Source organism: Dipodomys spectabilis, unplaced genomic scaffold, assembly GCF_019054845.1.
Source record: "Dipodomys spectabilis isolate Male_0828 unplaced genomic scaffold, ASM1905484v1 ptg000262l, whole genome shotgun sequence".
Classification (NCBI taxonomy): Eukaryota; Metazoa; Chordata; class Mammalia; order Rodentia; family Heteromyidae; genus Dipodomys; species Dipodomys spectabilis.
Window position 1 is genome coordinate 2,325,159 of NW_024870939.1, and position 18,479 is coordinate 2,343,637.

Below are 18,479 nucleotides of genomic sequence, written 5' to 3' on the forward strand. Positions count from 1 at the left end.
AAGCACCCCATTAGACATCAGGGCTCATCCCCTTGGGAGAAAAAGCAAATGAACAGAATGAAGGTGGGGGTGGGGGCTGCAAAGCTGCTGGTTCTCAGGGCATGCATAAAGGCCGGGGCATTCAGAGCTGTCAGCCCAGGGGTATGTGTACAAGGGACACATTATGACCTGTTACTTGTGTTGGCAAAAGCTCAGGCCTGTGCAGTGGGAACACAGCCTTTGTTCACAGTTAGAAAATACAAGGTGAGAACTTGCTGGCTTTCCTGGAAACAGTCTGAGGGCAGTCATGCACCAGGGAGGAGTCTGATTCCCTACAGGGCTGCTGTAAAGTGATTGATGAACTGTTAGTCCTTTCAGCTCTCAGTTCACAGCCTATGCACCTTGAGCCCCACCTGGGTTGACAGCCAGTGTCCCAGTGGACATCACTGGGGAGAAACTGCTCAGTCTTGTGTTTGGAGATGGGGGCTCCTTGGGGCATATAGAACATTTCTCAGTTTAGCAGGCTTAAGCCAAACAAGGCATCCCTTTGTGCTTTGTCCAGGAGTCAAGGAGGGTAGCACCTCTGGTCCTAGGGTCACAGGGAGCAGGACTACAAGAGTACAGCTTGCAAGGTAGTTCACACAGTGCAGCCGGCTCTAAGTGGACCTCCACCTCTTCTTAACCCCTCAAGAAAAGTGTGCTGCTGTTTCTTGTGACTCCTGGGGAAAGGGCTGGGGAGGTGGGAAGCAGATGGAGGCAGCTGCTGAGGGTTAGGGTAGGTGTGCCACACATCCAAGGCTTTATGCAAGGCTGGACATGGAGTAGCCAACAAGATACCCTTGGCATTTTAGGTCTTTACAAGCCACAGGAGGAAAAATCAGAGCGATGACAGAGCCAGAAGAGCTCCAGGAGCTGAGTGCATTGCTGAGCCCCAGGGTGAAACTCAGGAGAGGAACTGTTGGAAGATTATCCAAGGCTATCTTTGATATCAGACTAACTTGTGGCACAGCCAGATCCCAAGAGAAGATTGGGAAACAAGAGGATTCCAAGCCCAGCTAGGCCAGCAACCAAATGTCTAAACTGGGAGTAAAGGAAACCCTAAGATGGACCTAGGTTAGGTACATGAAAGAGCTGTCCAAATGAAGATTTTGCAAGGCCTGTGGATTTTGCAAGCCCACAGGAGTTCTGAGAGGAAGAGTTAGGGGTATCTTAGTCTTCAGAGGCTTGCTGGAACCTACCTCATCCTTTGGAAACTAAAAGGTGAAGACCTTCTACTAGCGTTCTGTGGTTTCTGAGTCCTGAGAAGGACCCTAATGTAGCCTCTGCTCATGACTGATGGAAACCTGGTGACAGAGGAGGGAGTTGAGTCTGTTCAGATGTTCTTCCTTGGTCTCAGGGCTGGCTCCCTAAAGCTGCATGCTTCAACAAGCTAATTAGATCAGGAAACAAAGTAAGCCACCCTCCTCCAGGCTCCAGCACAGTGGGAAGCTCAGTGACTCCTCCCCAACAATTTTGGTGTCCCAAAGGCCAGAGTACCCAAGCACCTGGGTTAAGAGGAAATTCCTTCTCACTGTAGCTGGCTTCCCAGGCCTAGGATCTTGACCCTCCTTTGGTTCCCTGGAGATTGAAGGAGATATAAAAACATGCACCTTACAGCTCTCAATTTAGCTCTTGGAGTGTGGTGGGGAGTGTGGTGGTTGGGAGGAGAAATCTCAGCAAAAAATTTCCTCCACCTGGCATCCTCCCTCTGCTGCCACCTTAGGAGGGTGGTCTGGTCTCATCCTGTGAAGAAATTCTAAGGGACTTCTCTTTTCAACTCACTGTAGCCACCTCCACAGCTTTCAGCTGACCATGCCCAGGTCCCTAGGCCTGCTGGGACTGTAGCCTCAGATTATGTGGGCCTAGAACCTAGGTGAGCTATCTGAAGGGGTTGCCCCAAAAAGAGCGGGGACAGGAGAGGAGAGGCAAAGAGCCCCTCTCTGCTAAGTCTGAGCTGCCATGTGGAGTCTGCTCTAGCCTGGGGTCTGACAGGCCCCTGACTGGGAGGCAGGGCCTTGAGAAGGAGAAGCCTGCCGAAATAGCTGAGGGGCCGGTGGGTGGTTATTGCAGATCCTCCAGGTGATGGTACCAGGTACTGGTAGTGACAACTGCTTGCTGGCTGTGCCAGAAGGCTGCTCCAGCTTGGTGTTGGATGACGGTTGGAGGGCAGCTTCTGTCCAAACCCCTGCCTTTGGGGAGACAGTGCCCTGGGCTGGCCCATTGTCCCGCCGTTCCAGGAGGGCAGGATACTTAACCCTTCCCTGGAAGCTGAGGATAAACACTTGGCCTCCAGAGGACTAGTTCACCAAACCAGGATCCCAGAGGTCCAAAAAGTGCCTTGGTGTGGGGCTGGCAGGGACTCTGCCGCCCCCCTACCCGGGTTAGCAGCCGCCTTCCACCTTGATGTGCAGGATCTTGGAGAAGCCAGGCCGCCGCCGTAGAGCCTGTGGACAGAGCCAGGCAGACAGGTGAACTCCACCTACCATACTCAGCCGCCGGGCCAGCAGCCCCAGCCTAGTGATATTGTTTGGGGTCTTGGGTGGCCTCAGAGCCAGCCTCTCACCTGTAGTTTTGTCACCATATCTTCAAATAGCTTCTGGGCCTCAGGGCTGCTGGGTTCCTTGAAGTAATCTGCAATCCCAATCTGGACCACAATGGATTTGAGGTTTCGACAAATGCCTGGTAAAAAGTGGGTAAAAAAAAAGTGGCCTGGGTAGTGGTTGCCTCTTTTCTTCACTACTTAATCAAGTCAGACCTCCTCTACCTTGAGAATATTCCAAGATTAGCCTCAAAATGTGAAGAGAGCAGATGCAGGCTGGCTGGAGACTCAACTGGATAGAACAAAGTGGACAAAGGCACTCTGGGGAGATGAGTGGATGACAACTGCTCAGGGCCTCTAGCAATTTCCCTGACAGAGGGAACAGATTTTTATCATGTCCTGGCAGCTGGAAGTGACTTAAGGAGCAAAGTGGTTGAGGTGAGGCTGGAGTATGAAAGCAGGACAGACAGGGAGCAAACCAAGTGGGAGCAGAGGGTTTAAGTTGGGGCCATGAAGTCCAAGAGAAGCAGAGCAAGGTCTTGGGCTGCGAGGGGCCCTGAGAGCATGGGTTTTGGAGGCTGAGCAGTACATTCTGGGGGTAGCATGCAGGGCATGGCCATGAGGCTAAAAGAGGGGGAAGAGGGTCTTGGCAGTGATAAGGTCGAGACCTTTAAGTAAAGTTCCTAAAGTAAAAGTTCCTCCTAGGTGCCACATGGTCCCAGATGGTGGTCTTGTTTGGGCAGGAACAGCCCAGACTAGGCATCTCTTAGTGAAGTCAGAGGAGTGACTTAAGAGCTGGCATGAGGGAGGTGCGAGCCAGAGGAACCATGATTTGGAGTCTAAGGAGAGAAAACGCCTTATTCCAAGAGATATTCTGAGGGCTACATGTGTTATCTCCTTTAATCTCCCTCCCATTCTAGAAAGTCAGAAGATGGGCTGGGAAGGTGGCTCAGTGGTAGAGCGCTTGCCTTGCATGCATGAGGCCCTGGGTTCGAGTCCTCAGCACCACATAAGCAAAAAGAAAAAAGCCGGAAGTGGTGCTGTGGCTCAAGTGGTAGAGCGCTAGCCTTGAGCTGAAGAGCTGAGGGACAGTGCCCAGGCCCAGAATTCAGGCCCCACAACTGGACCCCTCCTCCCCCTCAAAAAAAGTTAGAAAGTCAGAAGATAGTAGTACAGAATTCAGGTAATTTGTCCAAAGTCACAAAGGGCAAAAAAGGTGGGTATGGTGACCCCTGTAATCCTAGTTACTCAGACTGATAATCAAAGGATTGCAGTTCAAAGTTAGCCTGAGTAGAAAAATCCATGTGATACCTCCCAAAAGACCAGCAAAAAGCCTAGCAGGCATAAGGTCCTGAGCTCAGGTCCTGGTACCAGAAAAAAAATTCACCTAACAGATCCAAGAGTTGCACCCCAGGTCCAGCTCCAGAACCTGCCTGCCTGTGCCTCTGCAATGGATCTATGTAGCTCCTGGCTCTACAGAGCAACACATGTCTGTGGAATGAGCTGTTAGGACCAGATGCTGGTGGACCTGGAATACAACACTAACCTCAGAAGCACTGGTGGCAAAGCTAGAATTAATTAGAACCTTGCTTGGTCTACCCCAGTACTGGTGCTTGCCAATTAGGACAGACAGGAAATATTTTTGCTACATGCTGATGGTATACAGACAGTTAACAGCCATATCCCATTCTGCAGTACCCCACTGCTTACTGTTGAAATGCAGCAGTGCCTTGGGGGTGACAGGGGTGGCCGTGAGCACCAGCATCTCCAGTCCCTTCAGGCCTTCTCGGCAGACCTCAGCGGCCACCTCCTGAGTGATCTCTGACACGTGGTCCAGCTCCAGAACTTGCAGCCGCATGCAATTTCTTGCTAGGAAAAAGAAGAAAGGCTCTGATGACAAACCCTACTCAGCATCCTGGATCCCCTGCTCCTGTGGAAATTCACAGGATAGCATTATCCAAGACTACTTCCCACCCCAGCCCCGAGGAAACACTTACCAAGTGATGCTAAGCCCTGTACCCCACAGCCAGCACCCCCAACGCCCAGGGCCCGGAGGTGAGGCCAACATCGACCAATCATCTGCAGGCAGCGGTTACTGAAGCGAGTAGGCTGCTGGCTGGTTTAAAAAAAAAAAGAAGGGAGGCTGTCAGAGAAACCTGGATGCCTGACACCACAAGCATGTGCCTCCTTGGGGATCCATACCCACTTCAGGGAAATACCCTACCAACTACTTAGCTGATGAGATCAAAACTGGAATCACCCCTTGGCTCTTTCCTCCTCACCTCATGCAGTTTCTGAGTAGCTCATGACTAACAGGTCAGAGCACCGCTGGCATTCTAAATTACTACCAGCCCCTGCCAACTCCTGTTCCATACTGCTGACACCATTCCTACAGCTACTCATGGTGTCACTCAGAAGTTAGTTATCTCTGCTACAGCTGAGACAACTGTGCCAAGCCTTGAGGGTGCAGTGTTATAGCACATACAAAGTCCCTTGCTCTCGTACTGCACAGAACATTAGCAGTCTGATTTTAATACCCCCTCCCTCCCTACTTTTTTATGTTAGTCCTGAGGCTTGAGCTCCAGGCTTGGGTGCTATCTCTGAGCTTCTTTTTGCTCAAGGCTAGCAATGTTTACCACTTGAGCCACAGTGCTACTTCCAGCTTTTTCTGAGTAACTTATTGGAGATGAGTCTCACAGACTTTCCTACCTGGGCTGGCTTCAAGGCACGATCCTCAAATCTCAGCCTCCTGAGTATCTAGGATCACAGGCATGAGCCCCCAGTGCCTGATCTTAATCCCCTTCTTAAAAACTAAAATATCCCAATAGCTGCCCATTACTTTCTAGATAAGATGCAAAAACCTAAGCCCCTTATCCAGGCCCCTTCTTTTTTTATTTAAAAAAGCTCATTTCTACTTCCTGAAATTCATTTCAATAAATATTATTTTATATGATCAGAAGCACAAGGCATTGAGCCTTTATGTTCTTCCCCTAAGAGTGTTCTTTGGTCTGTCTGTATGTCCAGGCGCCTTCTTCATCTGGCCACATTCACACCAAAACTGCTATTTTTCAACACTTCATCCCTCCACATTTGCCCAGACAACAGTCATCTCTTTGCCATCTGCTATGCCCTTACTAGGGATACAGAAATGGACATTCACAGACTTTGCTCTGAGAATTGAGAATCTAGTGAAGGAGACTGAGGTAGAAATGACTGCAGAATGGACAACAGCAGAAGTAGGATGAGATGCAGTGACAGTTGAGCAGGGACACAATGACAGATCCCACCAGGGTGTTGGTGAAGGCACACTGGATAGCCTGGGCGGAGCTGGCACAAGGAGGGGACTGAGAAGTAAGACATGGAGTGGAACATTCTAGTTGTTTCAGGAACTCCAACTAGACTGAGGGATGACATCATACCCTGTATACTCCAATCAGCCTTATTATGTTGAGACAGGGTCTTGCAAAGATTTTTTGTTTTTTGTTTTTGTTTTAGTCGGTCATGGGGCTTGAACTCTGGGCTTGGGCACTGTCCCTGCGCTCTTCAGCTGAAGGCAAGCACTCTACCGCTTGAGCCACAGCGCCATTTCCAGTTTTCTAGTGGTTTATTGGAGATAAGAGTCTCACAGAGGGCTGGGAAGGTGGCTCAGTGGTAGAGCGCTTGCCTTGCATGCTCGAGGTCCTGGGTTCGATTCCTCAGCACCACAAAAGCAAAAAGAAAAAAGTCGGAAGTGGTGCTGTGGCTCAAGTGGTAGAACGCTAGCCTGGAGCTGAAGAGCTGAGGGACAGCGCCCAGACCCAGAGTTCAGGCCCCACGACCGGACCCCCGCCCCCCCCCCCAAAAAAAAAAAGTCTCACAGAGTTTCCTGCATGGGCTGGCTTTGAACTATGATCCTCAGATCTCAGCCTCCTGAGTAGGTAGGATTACAGGCATGAGCCACCGGCGCCCGGCTCCAGGCTGGCTTCTGGACGTGCAATCCTTCTGCTCTCTTACTCCCTAGTGCAAGGATAGCAGGGAATGTGCCACCACACCCCATTTCTTTCTTTTTTTTTTTTTTCCAGGCAGGAAAAGAAGTTTATTTATTTACTGAACTGCTGCCCCCACCATGCATGGTGGAAAAGCATGGTTGAAAAGGAAAGGGGGGACACACCCCATTTCTTTTGTACAGTATATACACTGACATCTTTGATCTGCTTGTCATATGCCAGTGTTTGGTTATTTTAATCTAATGTTTACTGAACCCTTACTACAGGCCTTGCAAGCCCTGTGGATATGATCTCATTGGCCACCACAGTAATCCTAATAAGGCTGATGGATTTTCCTAATAACACTTTCACTTTGTTAGGTAGAGAAACTAAGAGAGGAAGGTTGCCCCAAATGGCACTGCCAGCAAGGAAGGACAAGACTCCAGGCCCTATTTTTAAAGCCCTGCTCCTCATGCCTCAGTACATGAATTACTATGTGAGTAGTCTCCCCAGTAGCTATGGATTACTCAGATTTGCTCAGTCCTTGGACCCCACATTAGGCCGAAAATGGCTCCTCTCCACCCACCCCTACATAGACTCACCAGGGGTGAAGTGGTGCCACCTGGAGGGAGACGATCTCTCTGCAGCCTGCACCCAGGGCCCAAATGACCTCATGGCCCACGGGGTCTGTGGCACTCCTGTTGAAAACACAAAAGCTGGAGTGGTCCACCCTGGTAGCCTCTGCTACCAAGGCTCCCTTTGGGTAATAGAGCTCATGAGAGACATCTCCCTAGAGCCTGAGGGAAGGCAATATCTAGGGATCCTTGTGGCCTAAGGCTGAGAGGACCTTGCTTCTGGTGGGGAACCCACCTGTAGGTGACAGCCTGCAGGGCACGGCAGTAGCAGCTGGCCAGCCAGAGTGAGCGGTCGGTGAGGATGTTGGGACAGTGGGAAATGCGCAGGATCAGCAGGTTCCCCCCAGCCGCCTTCAGCAGGGACTCCAGCCCTGCTTCAAGGCAGCCCCTGGGGATTACCAAGAAGTCAGGGAGCTGCTTGTGGTCACCACTTCCTCTGAGAAGCATCCCCAGTTAATTCCATGTCTATAACCCAAGGGCAGCCCCTCCAACCCCCGCAGTCCTCACCGGGTACTCCTGGCATATTCTTCCTTGCTCTCCTTCTTTCCCCGCTGTCGAGGCTTCAGGTTCTGCAGCGTCAGTGAGTGGGCCTGCGTGCACCACTGAGCCAGCATTGCCAGGAACTATGGGAAAAGTAGGTGATTTGGAGAAGACAGATCTCAACTTGGTTGAGGTGGGCCAAGACCAGAGCAAGAGATCCCATGAGAACACTTTGGGGAGCCAAAGTAAAGCTGGGGTATTATAAGGATTGCAAAGACCAGCCACGAGGGGCCAGATTCTGCCAGAGGGAAAGTGGGTTTCCAGCAAGGCATGAGTAGGCACCTTGGAACAGACCCGGGCATTCTCAAGGAGCACCCTCGTCCATACAGCGGGGTGGCGGGCCACAAAGCGCCAGTCCCGGCAGACCTCAGCAGCATGCAGCAGGGTGCGTGTGTCCAGGTAGGTAAAGATGCAGAACAGGGCAGCTCGCATCTTGAGGATCTCTGGGCTGATGACCTCGTTGGAGCGTGAGGGGCTACCTCTCTCAGCTCGCCGGACTCGCCCACTGCCTCCTCCTTCAGTTCGGGCTGTAGAATAGCAGGAGTCAAAGGAGACAGTGGAGGGTCAAAGACCAGTGGAAAAATGTGGGTGAGGAGCTGGGAATGGACAGGAGGAATGAGGATGAGAGATGCTAGGGAACAGTGCCTTGGGAGGAAGGGCAAGGGGGCTCCTGCTTCCCCCTCCTCTACAACTATCTCCATCCCTAACTTTACAAATTAGAAAAAGTCCCCCTTCCTCACGTAAACTTTCTTTCTTTCTTTCTTTTTTGGGTCCGGTCGTGGGGCCTGAACTCTGGGCCTGGGCGCTGTCCCTCAGTTCTTCAGCTCAAGGCTAGTGCTCTACCACTTGAGCCACAGCGCCACTTCTGGCTTTTTTCTTTTTGCTTATGTGGTGCTGAGGAATCGAACCCAGGGCCTCATGCATGCAAGGCAAGCACTCTACCATTGAGCCACCTTCCCAGCCCCCTCACGTAAACTTTCTTAAGGGTCACCTCTGAGCCTAACACTCCTAAGCCTCCCACAGAAGTGCATGACCAGCGGGCAGATAGATGCAAGAAGCTCCTCCCACTGTACCAGAGCTTTCAGAGTCCAGACTCAGCATTCATCTACTTTCCTATACCTGTGATTGAGCCCACCACCTGCATGCACCTGTGCACGCATACACATCTGCACACACGTGCGCGCGCGCACACACACACACACACCTTAAATCTAGCATTCTTGTACAATCGTCTGAATTCTCTTCTGTCGCTGCAGCCCTGCTCTGCCATTTAAGTCCTAATCTAGGCTTGAAGGGTGCTGTATAGGAGGATGAGAGAGTCTGGGGCAAGAGGAAGGGAGACAAAAGAACCCAGGGGAGTCCCCACCTCTGCCCATCTCCCCAGGATTTACCTGAGAGCCGGCAGCTGTTGAGTGGCCCAGCCATAGCTGGCCCAGAGCGAGGGGTGTCAGAGGGGCCTTCAGCCTCTGATTCAGTGGTTCGGGAGCCCACATCTGAGACATCCCCCTCTTCTCCCTCAGTGCTGTGTCGGCGAGGTCTGCGCTGCCAGTTTTGGATAGCCTGGCGCCTCAGGCCTGAGCTGCGAGGGGGCTGGGACCTCTCAGAGCCACCGTTGGCAGCTTGGGCCCGTGTGCCCAGTCCCCCAGGGCCACTGTCCTCAGGGGCCCCATCCTCTGGCCGGGGCAGCTCCAGGCTGTCACTGTCATAGCAGCCTGAGCTCTGGGATGCAGCTGGCACGCGACTGGAGGCCCTGGGGCAGGGTGGATCAGATGACGAGGGGTAAGAGGCACTAGATAACGCAAACTCCCCACCCTGTCCCCACCTCAGGCCAGGGCAAACCATCACCCTACTTCCCAAAAGTGCCCTCTGAATATTATGACCCCAGGAGGCAGGGCACAGGAGGGGACAAGCACCCAATGAGCCAGTGGCTCTTCCGAGGCTTACCCTGTGCTCGGAGAGGAGCCATGCCGTGACACCGCATATGCACTCGGCACAGCCGGGCCCGCATGGTGTTCTCGCTGTGGACCCCCAGAGCAGGAAGGGAAGGAAGGGTGGGAAGAGGAAGGAAGAGGAGGCAAGAGGAGGGGAAGGCAAAAGCAAGAGAGAGAGGGTGGGTACAAGATGGAGAAAAAAGAGGAAGGAGAAAAAAAGAGGGAAAAAAGTTGGGAAAGATGGACGAATGGACAGACAGACAGTCCAGACAGGCAGGCCCACCAGTCCCCTCCCCATCCCACCTCCAGCATTCTGGACCCAGGCTTATGGTTCCAAGGTTCTCTTTTGTATAGATGGGCAGATATAGGCCACTGAAACACATGCTACAGCTACATTCTTGGGGACTGTCATCCCTGCCCAGTCAGAGCGTCCCTATTTCTGTACCTCTCCTTCAGGCCTGGAGTTAGTTCATGGTCTAAGAATCAAAGAAGGGAAGCCCAGAGTGTTCCAGAGGGTCTAAGGCCATGTGTGAGGGAAGGCTGTGGGGACCACATGAGCAAGTGGAGTAAGTAGGGCAACTGGACACTCACCATTCTGCCTGGGCCCCGGGCCCCAGGCCCTGGACCACTGCCCCCACCTCCACGCCCCAGGCTGGTGCTTGGTGTACTGCCACAGCTGCTGCTGATGACCTGCAGCTGCCGCTCAGCACGGTCTGCCCGCTCCAGAAGCTCCTCAATGAACTGCTGCAACCGCAGTTTGGCGCTGGCCTCCCGCGCTGCTGTCTCCTTCAAGAACTGGTCGATCTGCACCACCTCCCTGGGCCCAGAGCAATCTCTTACCCAAGGGCCTCAGCCTGGCTGCCACCACCCTCTGGGGGTAAACTTTCCAGTAGGTGGCATGAAGCATGGCTGCTTGTAGTGTCTTACTAATGGCACGCAAGCACACACACACACACACACACACACACACAAATGAAGGTATATACCCAAGTCTCACACACTCCATCTAAAAGCTACAGAAGAGACAAACCTGGTCTGCATATACCCATTTGCAGCCACAGCCATCCATTCCTGTAATTGGACATAGCTTCACACAGAGACACAGACTCTTCCAGCTACCTGTGGCCTTAATATACTACCTCTCTACAAAGGACATATACCTCACATTCAGCCTAATATACAGTCCCTTGTATTTATTTTCACACTCATTCTTAAGAACATGTGTAGAGGGCTGGGTGGGAATGTGGCTTAGTGGTAGAGTGTTCACCTAGCATGCATGAGGCCCTGGGTTCGATTCCTCAGTATCACATACACAGAAAAAGCCAGAAGTGGCTCTGTGGTTCAAGTGATAGAGTGCTAGTCTTGAGCAAAAGAAGCTCAGGGACAGTGCTCAGGCCTGAGTTCAAGCCCAGGACTGGCAAAAAAAAAGAATGAGTGTAGAGTCTGAGACTCTGTGGAGGCACAGTCCCTCACTGAAACATGCACAAACATTTTAAAAAGTACATTGGTAGCTGGGTGCTAGAGGCTCACATCTGAATACCAGCTACTCAGGAGGCTGAGATCTGAGGATCACAATTCAAAACCAGCCCAGGCAGGAAAGTCCATGAGACTCATATCTCCAATTAATCACCAAAAAGCCAGAAGTGGAGCTGTGTCTCAAGTGGTAGAGTGCTAGCCTTGCATACAAAAGCTAGCCTTGAGCAAAAAGTAAAAAGCTAAGGAACAGTGTCAAGGACCTGAATTAATGTCACAATACCAGCTCACTCTCTCACACAGACACACACACACACACACACACACACACACACACGTACACATACAAATACATTAAGTCACAGCAATGTACAGAGAAATATATTCAGATGCAGAAGCAAGTTTACGGTTTGCAACAAATGCCAGGAGTGCATAAACATATAGCAAACACACAGCATACCTACAGAGCTGACTGAGTATGTGCTCCAAACATACAATACTGTTCACTATCCATTTAACATTTACTGAGCACTTTCTAAGTGCCAGATGCTTTCTTGGTATCAGGAAAACATAGTGAACAGAAAACAGAAAAACCCTGCCTTCATGAATCTTATATGGCAGTATGGACAGATGCATAACATCTATAGCATCATAATCCTATATTTAAAGACCACAGGAATGAGAAGCCAGCAAAGACTGAGAAAGGACAGATGAAAAGATGGAAGCAAGCCAGGCGCCAGTGGCTCACGCCTGTAATCCTACTACTCAGGAGGCTGAGATCTGAGGATCCCAGTTCAAAGCCAGCCCGGGCAGGAAAGTCCCGTGAGATTCTTATCTCCAATTAACCCCCAGAAAACCAGAAGTGGCGCTGAGGCTCAAGTGGTAGAGTGTAAACCTTGAGCTGAAGAGCTGAGGGTCAGTACCCAGGCCCAGAGTTCAGGCCCCAGGACTGACCAAAAAAAAAAAAAAGGAAAAAGGGAGGGGCTGGGAAGGTGGCTCAGTGGTAGAGTGCTTACCTTGCATGCATGAGGCCCTGGGTTCGATTCCTCAGCACCACATAAGCAGAAAAAGCTGAAAGTGGTGCTGTGGCTCAAGTGGAAGAGTGCTAGCCTTGAGCTGAAGAGCTGAGGGACAGCACCCAGGCCCAGAGTTCAGGCCCCACGGCCGACCAAAAAAAAAAAAAGAAGGAAGCCAAGTGTGGCGATACACACCTGTACTCCTAGCACTAGCAGGAAACGAAGGTAAGAGTATCTGGAGTCTGAGGCCAGACTGAGTAACATAGCAAGACAACCCCTGTCTAAAAAAATAAAGGAAATTCCAGATGAATGCAGCCAAGACTGCAGCCAAGTGGAGAAAGTATTCCAAACATCAGTGGTGTTAGCTGCTTCTGACAGGTTAAGACCACATGTTCCCAGTGACAGGAAGATTGTGGTGTCATGGAAAACTGATCACAGTGGGTTCAAGAAAGAATGTGGTATGGGCACTCACTAGTGGTTCACACTTCTAATTTTAGCTACTCAAGAGGCTGAGATCTGAGGGTCCCAGTTCAAAACTAGTCCAGCCAGGAAAGTCAGTGAGACTTATTCCAACTAACTAGCAAAATCCTGTAAGTGGAAATGTGGCTCAAGCAGTAGAGTACCAGCCTTGAGTGAAAAGGACAGCACCAAAACAAGAAACACTTTTAAGGGTTTTTCTGAACTAGAGGCCTCCAATCCTAAATGAATGTGAAGGAAAGGGGAATGCTAATCACCTTGATTTGATTGGTGCATGCTATATGTATGTGTTGAAATATCACATTATTAGTATGGAATTGTTACAGCAGTCCAAAATATAAGCAAATAAATACATTTTTCAGGTAATTTTTTTTTTCTGTGAGAAGCAGAGAGAAAAGAGAAGGTAGTAGCAAAGGGGTAGTGCAGTATGGCATACCAGAGAAACAGCATCATGTCTGCATGCTGTCAGGAATGATGAACTGGGAAAATCTGACGGTGGAAAGGAAGAAGGGAGAATTGAGCATGTCTTTGAGTAGGCAAAAAGGAAGAGGATCTACTGACAAATGCATGTGTTGGCTTGTAGTCATGATCTCAAACACAAGCCGTCATGACATTCTTGGATCCACATAAATCACTATTAATGCTCACCACCTTAGATCTCATGGTAGAAAATCACGACCACGTACACTCTGGTGGAGGTGGCACACCGAGACACCCGTGGACACCTACCCACCAGGGCCCCAGGGCCCACTCACTGCTGCTTGCGGCTCAGCTCCTGTTCCTTGTGCACCAGGTCCTGTTTGAGCGATGCCAGCAGCTCCACGCTCACGTCCACCTGGCGAGAGAGCTCGGACGCGCGCTCCTCCAGCTCCTCCTTCTCCCGCCCCAGCCGCGCGCTCTCCTGGCGCGCCGTCTCCAGCTCCGCAGCTTTGCGCTCCAGCTCTGCCTGCAGCCGGCCCACCTGGCCGGCGATCTTCTGCTCCACCTCCTCGCTCAGCCGCTCCAGCCTCCGGTCCACCTCCAGCTTCTCTAGCGCGCGGATCTTGAGGCGTGCCAGCCCCTCCTCATAGGCCACATCGGCCGGGGAAGGGGAGGCGGGCGAGGCGGAGGCGGGCCCTGAGCAAGGGCCAGGGCCGGACCCCGGCGGTGGCGTGGAGCACGCCGAGGACGCCACCGACTTGCGGGCGAACAGTTCTCCCAGCGGGATCTCGATCTCGCGCAGTGCGTAGCGCGCGGCAGCGGCGGGCACAAGGCCCGGCTCGCCCAGCTCCTCGCAGGACAGGCTGGCTGGCACCAGGTCGCCGGGGAAATGGGCCAGGGGCGCGTGGTGGTGGTGGTGGTGCAGCAGGTGTGGCGTGGCCGGCGATGGTCCGGCCGCCTGCTCCTTGCCCTGAAAAGACGTGCTCTCAAAGACCTCGCGCCGGGCGCCGGGCACTGCCAACAGGGCGGCGGGCTCAGGAGCCAGCGGGAACCCGGAGGCGGCGGCCGCGGCGGCGGCGGCGGCGGCAGCACCGTCGCAGATGCTGTTGGTCTTGGAGAGGATGTACAGCGTTTCGTACGTGTGGCTGTACTCTAGGTGCGCGCGCAGCGACGACAGGCTCCGGAAACGCTTGTGCTCCCCGCAGCGCGGGCAGCGATACGGCAGGTCCAGCGAGGCCATGGCCCCGCTGTCCCCGCAGCGCGCTGGCTCCACCGCGGCCACCTCGCCCGTCAGCCGGGCGCGCTCATGGGGGGGGGCTGCGGGCAGCCCCTTTGGCGGGATGAGGAAGGTTCTAAACACCCGCAGCCAGGGCCCAGGAAGCTAGAAGAGAGAGGATAAGTCTCAGGAGGACGGTATTCCTGGTCCCACTCACTCCTCCCAGGCCCTGTGCCCCGACACGCCCACATTACAGAAGAAATCAGCTTTCCCAGAATGTGTCTGGGGACGCCAATGGTACACGTCCCAGGGCCCAAACAGGTGTGACAGTGAGAATATCTCCAGAGCAGGGCTGGAGGATGGAACCTAGGGCCCGAGGCAAAGGATCGACCACGGAGCTATAATACACCCACCTCTTGGCTCTTTGAAACAGGGCTTCCCTATGTAGCTCAGGTGGGCCCGAACTGGTGAGAAATCCTCCTACCTCTGAGTGCTGGGGATTGGAGGTGTGCGCCACCACACTCAACTTGAGAATTCTCTATTTTTAAACCTTTTAGGGCTGGGAAGGTGGCTCAGTGGTGGAGCGCTTGCCTTGCATGCATGAGGTCCTGGGTTCGATTCCTCAGCACCACATAAGCAGAAAAAAGCCAGAAGTGGCGCTGTGGCTCAAGTGGTAGAGCGCTAGCCTTGAGCTGAAGAGCTGAGGGACAGCGCCCAAGCCCAGAGTTCAGGCCTCACGACCGGACCCCCCAAAAAATAATTTTTTAAAGGAATTAGTTTTATTCATAATAGTTCCAAACGGGAAACAACGTAAGTGCTCAACAGTAGAAGGGAAAGTCTATTATATTTATAATGGCATACTATTCAGTAATCAGGAAAGGATGTACAACACAGATGAATCCATGTTGCAGGACAGAAGCCAGCCCAGAGTGCATACTGAAAGATTCTACAGAGATGGAGTTCAAGATCAGATGGAACTGATGACTGAAGTCAAAATGGAGGCTGTCCGTGGGGGCTCTATGGATTGGAAGGAGCCTATTTATATAAGGTTGAAATGTTATGTGCCTTGATCTGTATGGTGCTTATACAGGTATACAACTATGTAAACAACCATCAATATACACTGAAAATCAGTGTTTTGTATGTACCTTAGTATATTCATTGCATCTAAAAAGTCCTCAAAAAGAAGCTGCAGACTGGAGATGTGGCTTAAGTAGTAGAGCACCAGCCTTAAGTAAAAAAGCTAAGCAAGAGCACAAGCCCCTGAGTTCAAACTCCAGACCTGGTATACAAAAAAACAAAGTTTCATCTCAAGCAAATCGTATCTAATATACAGGCTGGACCACTGGCATCATGATGACCACAATGATACCTAATGATACCCGTGTGTGTCACTGTTTGTTCCTTCAGTAAGTGTCCTTCAACTTCCCTTTTCTCCAAGGACCCTCTTATTTGTCTGCCTCACATCTTTTGTGGAACAAGCTCCACACATTTGACATCCTCACCTTCAACTCCTGCTGTCCATCTCCCCATGTGTCACTCATCCACTGCTTTGGGAGTCCTCTACCCCTTCTCTTTTTCCTAAATGCCTGTACTCATCCCTCAGCCATCCACTGCTCCTCAGGGTCATAGACCACACACTAATCCAGTTGTCATTAAGGGTCTTTTTTGTTTTGGTTTTGGTTTGTTTTTTTGTTGGTCGTGGGGCCTGAACTCTTGGCTTGGGCACTGTCTCTCAGCTCTTCAGCTCAAGGCTAGCGCTCTACACTTGAGCCACAGCACCACTGCTGGCTTTTTTCCCCCCTGCGCATGTGGTGCTGAGGAATTGAACCCAGGGCCTCATGCATGCAAGGCAAGCACCCTACCACTGAGCCACCTTCCCAGCCCCTCATTAAGGGTCTTAACCCAACTGGTCTCCTGACCTGTCTAACTTCATAGTCTGCCACAACGTTGGCATTCTGTGATTTATTGTGTTTGCTGCCTCCCTCAGCTAAGGTATCATAACCCAAGCAAGCTGACTCACTCCCACCTTGCAGCTGTGACTCTCAGCTCTACCTCTCCTTCCTAATCCACTCCTGAGCTCCATTTGTCATTTCTATATAACAAACATACCCCCTTTGCAACCCAGTCCTTCTGGTATCAGCACTGTGCTTTGACCTGAGGGAACCAGGCTTTCTCTACCATTTTCTTAGTCCATAAGTAACACCTAGAGGATGAGACATAGGCCTGGCTGATCTGAGTCTTGAGATGGGCCCAGAGAGCCAAAGGAAGTCAATACACCCCAAGACTGTTCTGAAACTACTAGTAGTGCTTTTTGGGATTCTTGCCAGAGCTGCTAGGGCCACCTTTATCTCCTTTTGCGAAGAACTGGCTGAGAATGAAGCTAACCCAGAAAATGGAACTGAGATGGAGATTCCTCACAGGAGCTATATGGTTCTGGCCTACTCAATTTCATGAACAATCAATTTTTTTCTTAAGTCTGTGTTTTTTGCCCCAGAAAAAGAAATTAGAACCAGAAGTAGATTTTTTTTTCTTCAAGTAACAGACCCTAAAAAGGAATTTATCTGAAGTAGGGGGCAGGGCATAAGAGAGTACCATTCTCCGGAGACCTTATCACACAGCCACAAACATTTGTGCCCCAGAGACTGAGGCCATGTACCTACCAAAACTAGAACTTCAGGGCATCAGTAGAAGAACATCAGGATGTTAATGAAAGGTCTTTTTTTTTTTTTTTTTTTGTCAGTCATGGGGCTTGAACTCTGGGCCTGGGCCCTGTCCCTCAGCTCTTCAGCTCAAGACAAGTGCTCTACCACTTGAGCTACAGCGCCACTTCTGGTTTTCTAGTGGTTTACTGGAGATAAGAGTCTCATGGACTTTCCTGCCTGGGCTGGCTTTGAACTTGGATCCTCAGAGCTCAGCCTCCTAAGTAGCTAGGATTACAGGTGTGAGCCACTGCCAGCCTGAAAAGTTTTTTCATGTGCTTTCAGTCAGATCTAACAAGAGATACTTTCTGGCTAAAAAGACCCATCTGCCAGCAAGGGAAGAAAATGGCTTGCCTAGAGCACCCTTTCTGCCTGGGGTGGATAATCCAATATGCCTGAGAGTCAAATAATTAAGAGCCAGTTCTCTGCTTCAAGCTAAAGTCAGCTCAAGCAGAGAAGAGGCTGGAAACAATGGGAGACCAGCCTGAGGCCTCACAGGCCTCTTGACTTCTCAGGCCCTGCTGTGTCCCCCCAGCTTTAAGGATTCTTCCATTATAAGCAGCCTTTTGTTAAGATACAGCTTGAGTAGGAAGCGGGTAAAGGAGCTCAGCCTCCCACCCCAGGCCTAGGGGTCTACACTGCCCTGTGGCAGGGGTCCAGCTAGAAGCCTCAGAAGCCTAGGATGTGCAAAGGACTGGGGCCTGTTGCTAAGAGACAACTGTTTTCTCCTCCCCACCCCATCCCTAGAGACTCTATTCAAGAATTATAACTTTCAGGCCAGGTGTGTGGCACAGGCCTGTAATTCCAGTTCACAGGAGGCTGAAACAAAAGATCACAAGTTCCAAGCCAGGCTGGGTTACACAGGGAGGTCCTGTCTCAAAAAACACAATCATGGCTGGGCACTGGTGGCTCACACTTAAAATCCCAGACACTCAGGAGGCTGACAGAAGACTGAGATTCAAAAACAGCCTGGAAGAGGGCTGGGAAGGTGGCTTAGTGGTAGAGCGCTTGCCTTGCATGCCTGAGGCCCTGGGTTCGATTCCTCAGCACCACATAAGCAAACAGAAAAAAGCCGGAAGTGGCACTATGGCTCAAGTGGTAGAGCGCTAGCCTTGAGCTGAAGAGCTGAGGGACAACGCCCAGGCCCAGAGTTCAGACCCCACGACCGGACCCCCCCAAAAAAAAAATGTAACCAAAAACAGCCTGGAAGAATAGTCCTTGAGACACTACCTCCAATTAACCAGTAAAATGCCAGAATGGAGATATAGCTCAAGTGGTAGCGCACCAGCTCAAGTGACCAAGAAAGCCAATTGAGAACAAAGCCCTGAATTCAAACCCCAGTATAGGTCCACAAAAATGAAGACAAAACCAAACCAAAACAATGCTAACTTTGGATGAGGTCTCTAGCTTTAGCTGGGGATGAACAAATGCAAACTAACTAAAAGGCCTCCTATCAGTTAAGGGAATTGTGTTGCTAAAAAGCTATAGAAAGGGCTGGGAAGGTGGCTCAGTGGAAGAGTGCTTGCCTTTCATGCATGAGGCCCTAG

General features: G+C 51.3%; 1 protein-coding gene across 1 annotated transcript; it reads right to left on the minus strand.

Annotated features, from left to right (window-relative positions):
- Positions 1 to 2,399: 2,399 nt before the first annotated feature.
- On the minus strand, positions 2,400 to 14,389 carry Fbxo41 (F-box protein 41). The gene is made up of 12 exons (XM_042699776.1): positions 13,350 to 14,389; positions 10,220 to 10,445; positions 9,642 to 9,715; positions 9,089 to 9,447; positions 7,980 to 8,224; positions 7,665 to 7,780; positions 7,393 to 7,545; positions 7,125 to 7,220; positions 4,555 to 4,673; positions 4,268 to 4,426; positions 2,582 to 2,697; positions 2,400 to 2,462 (listed from the first exon to the last, which is right to left on the minus strand). The coding sequence occupies exons 1-12, from the start codon at positions 14,252 to 14,254 to the stop codon at positions 2,400 to 2,402; spliced, it is 2,631 nt and encodes an 876-aa protein (XP_042555710.1). The 5' UTR covers positions 14,255 to 14,389.
- Positions 14,390 to 18,479: the final 4,090 nt, after the last annotated feature.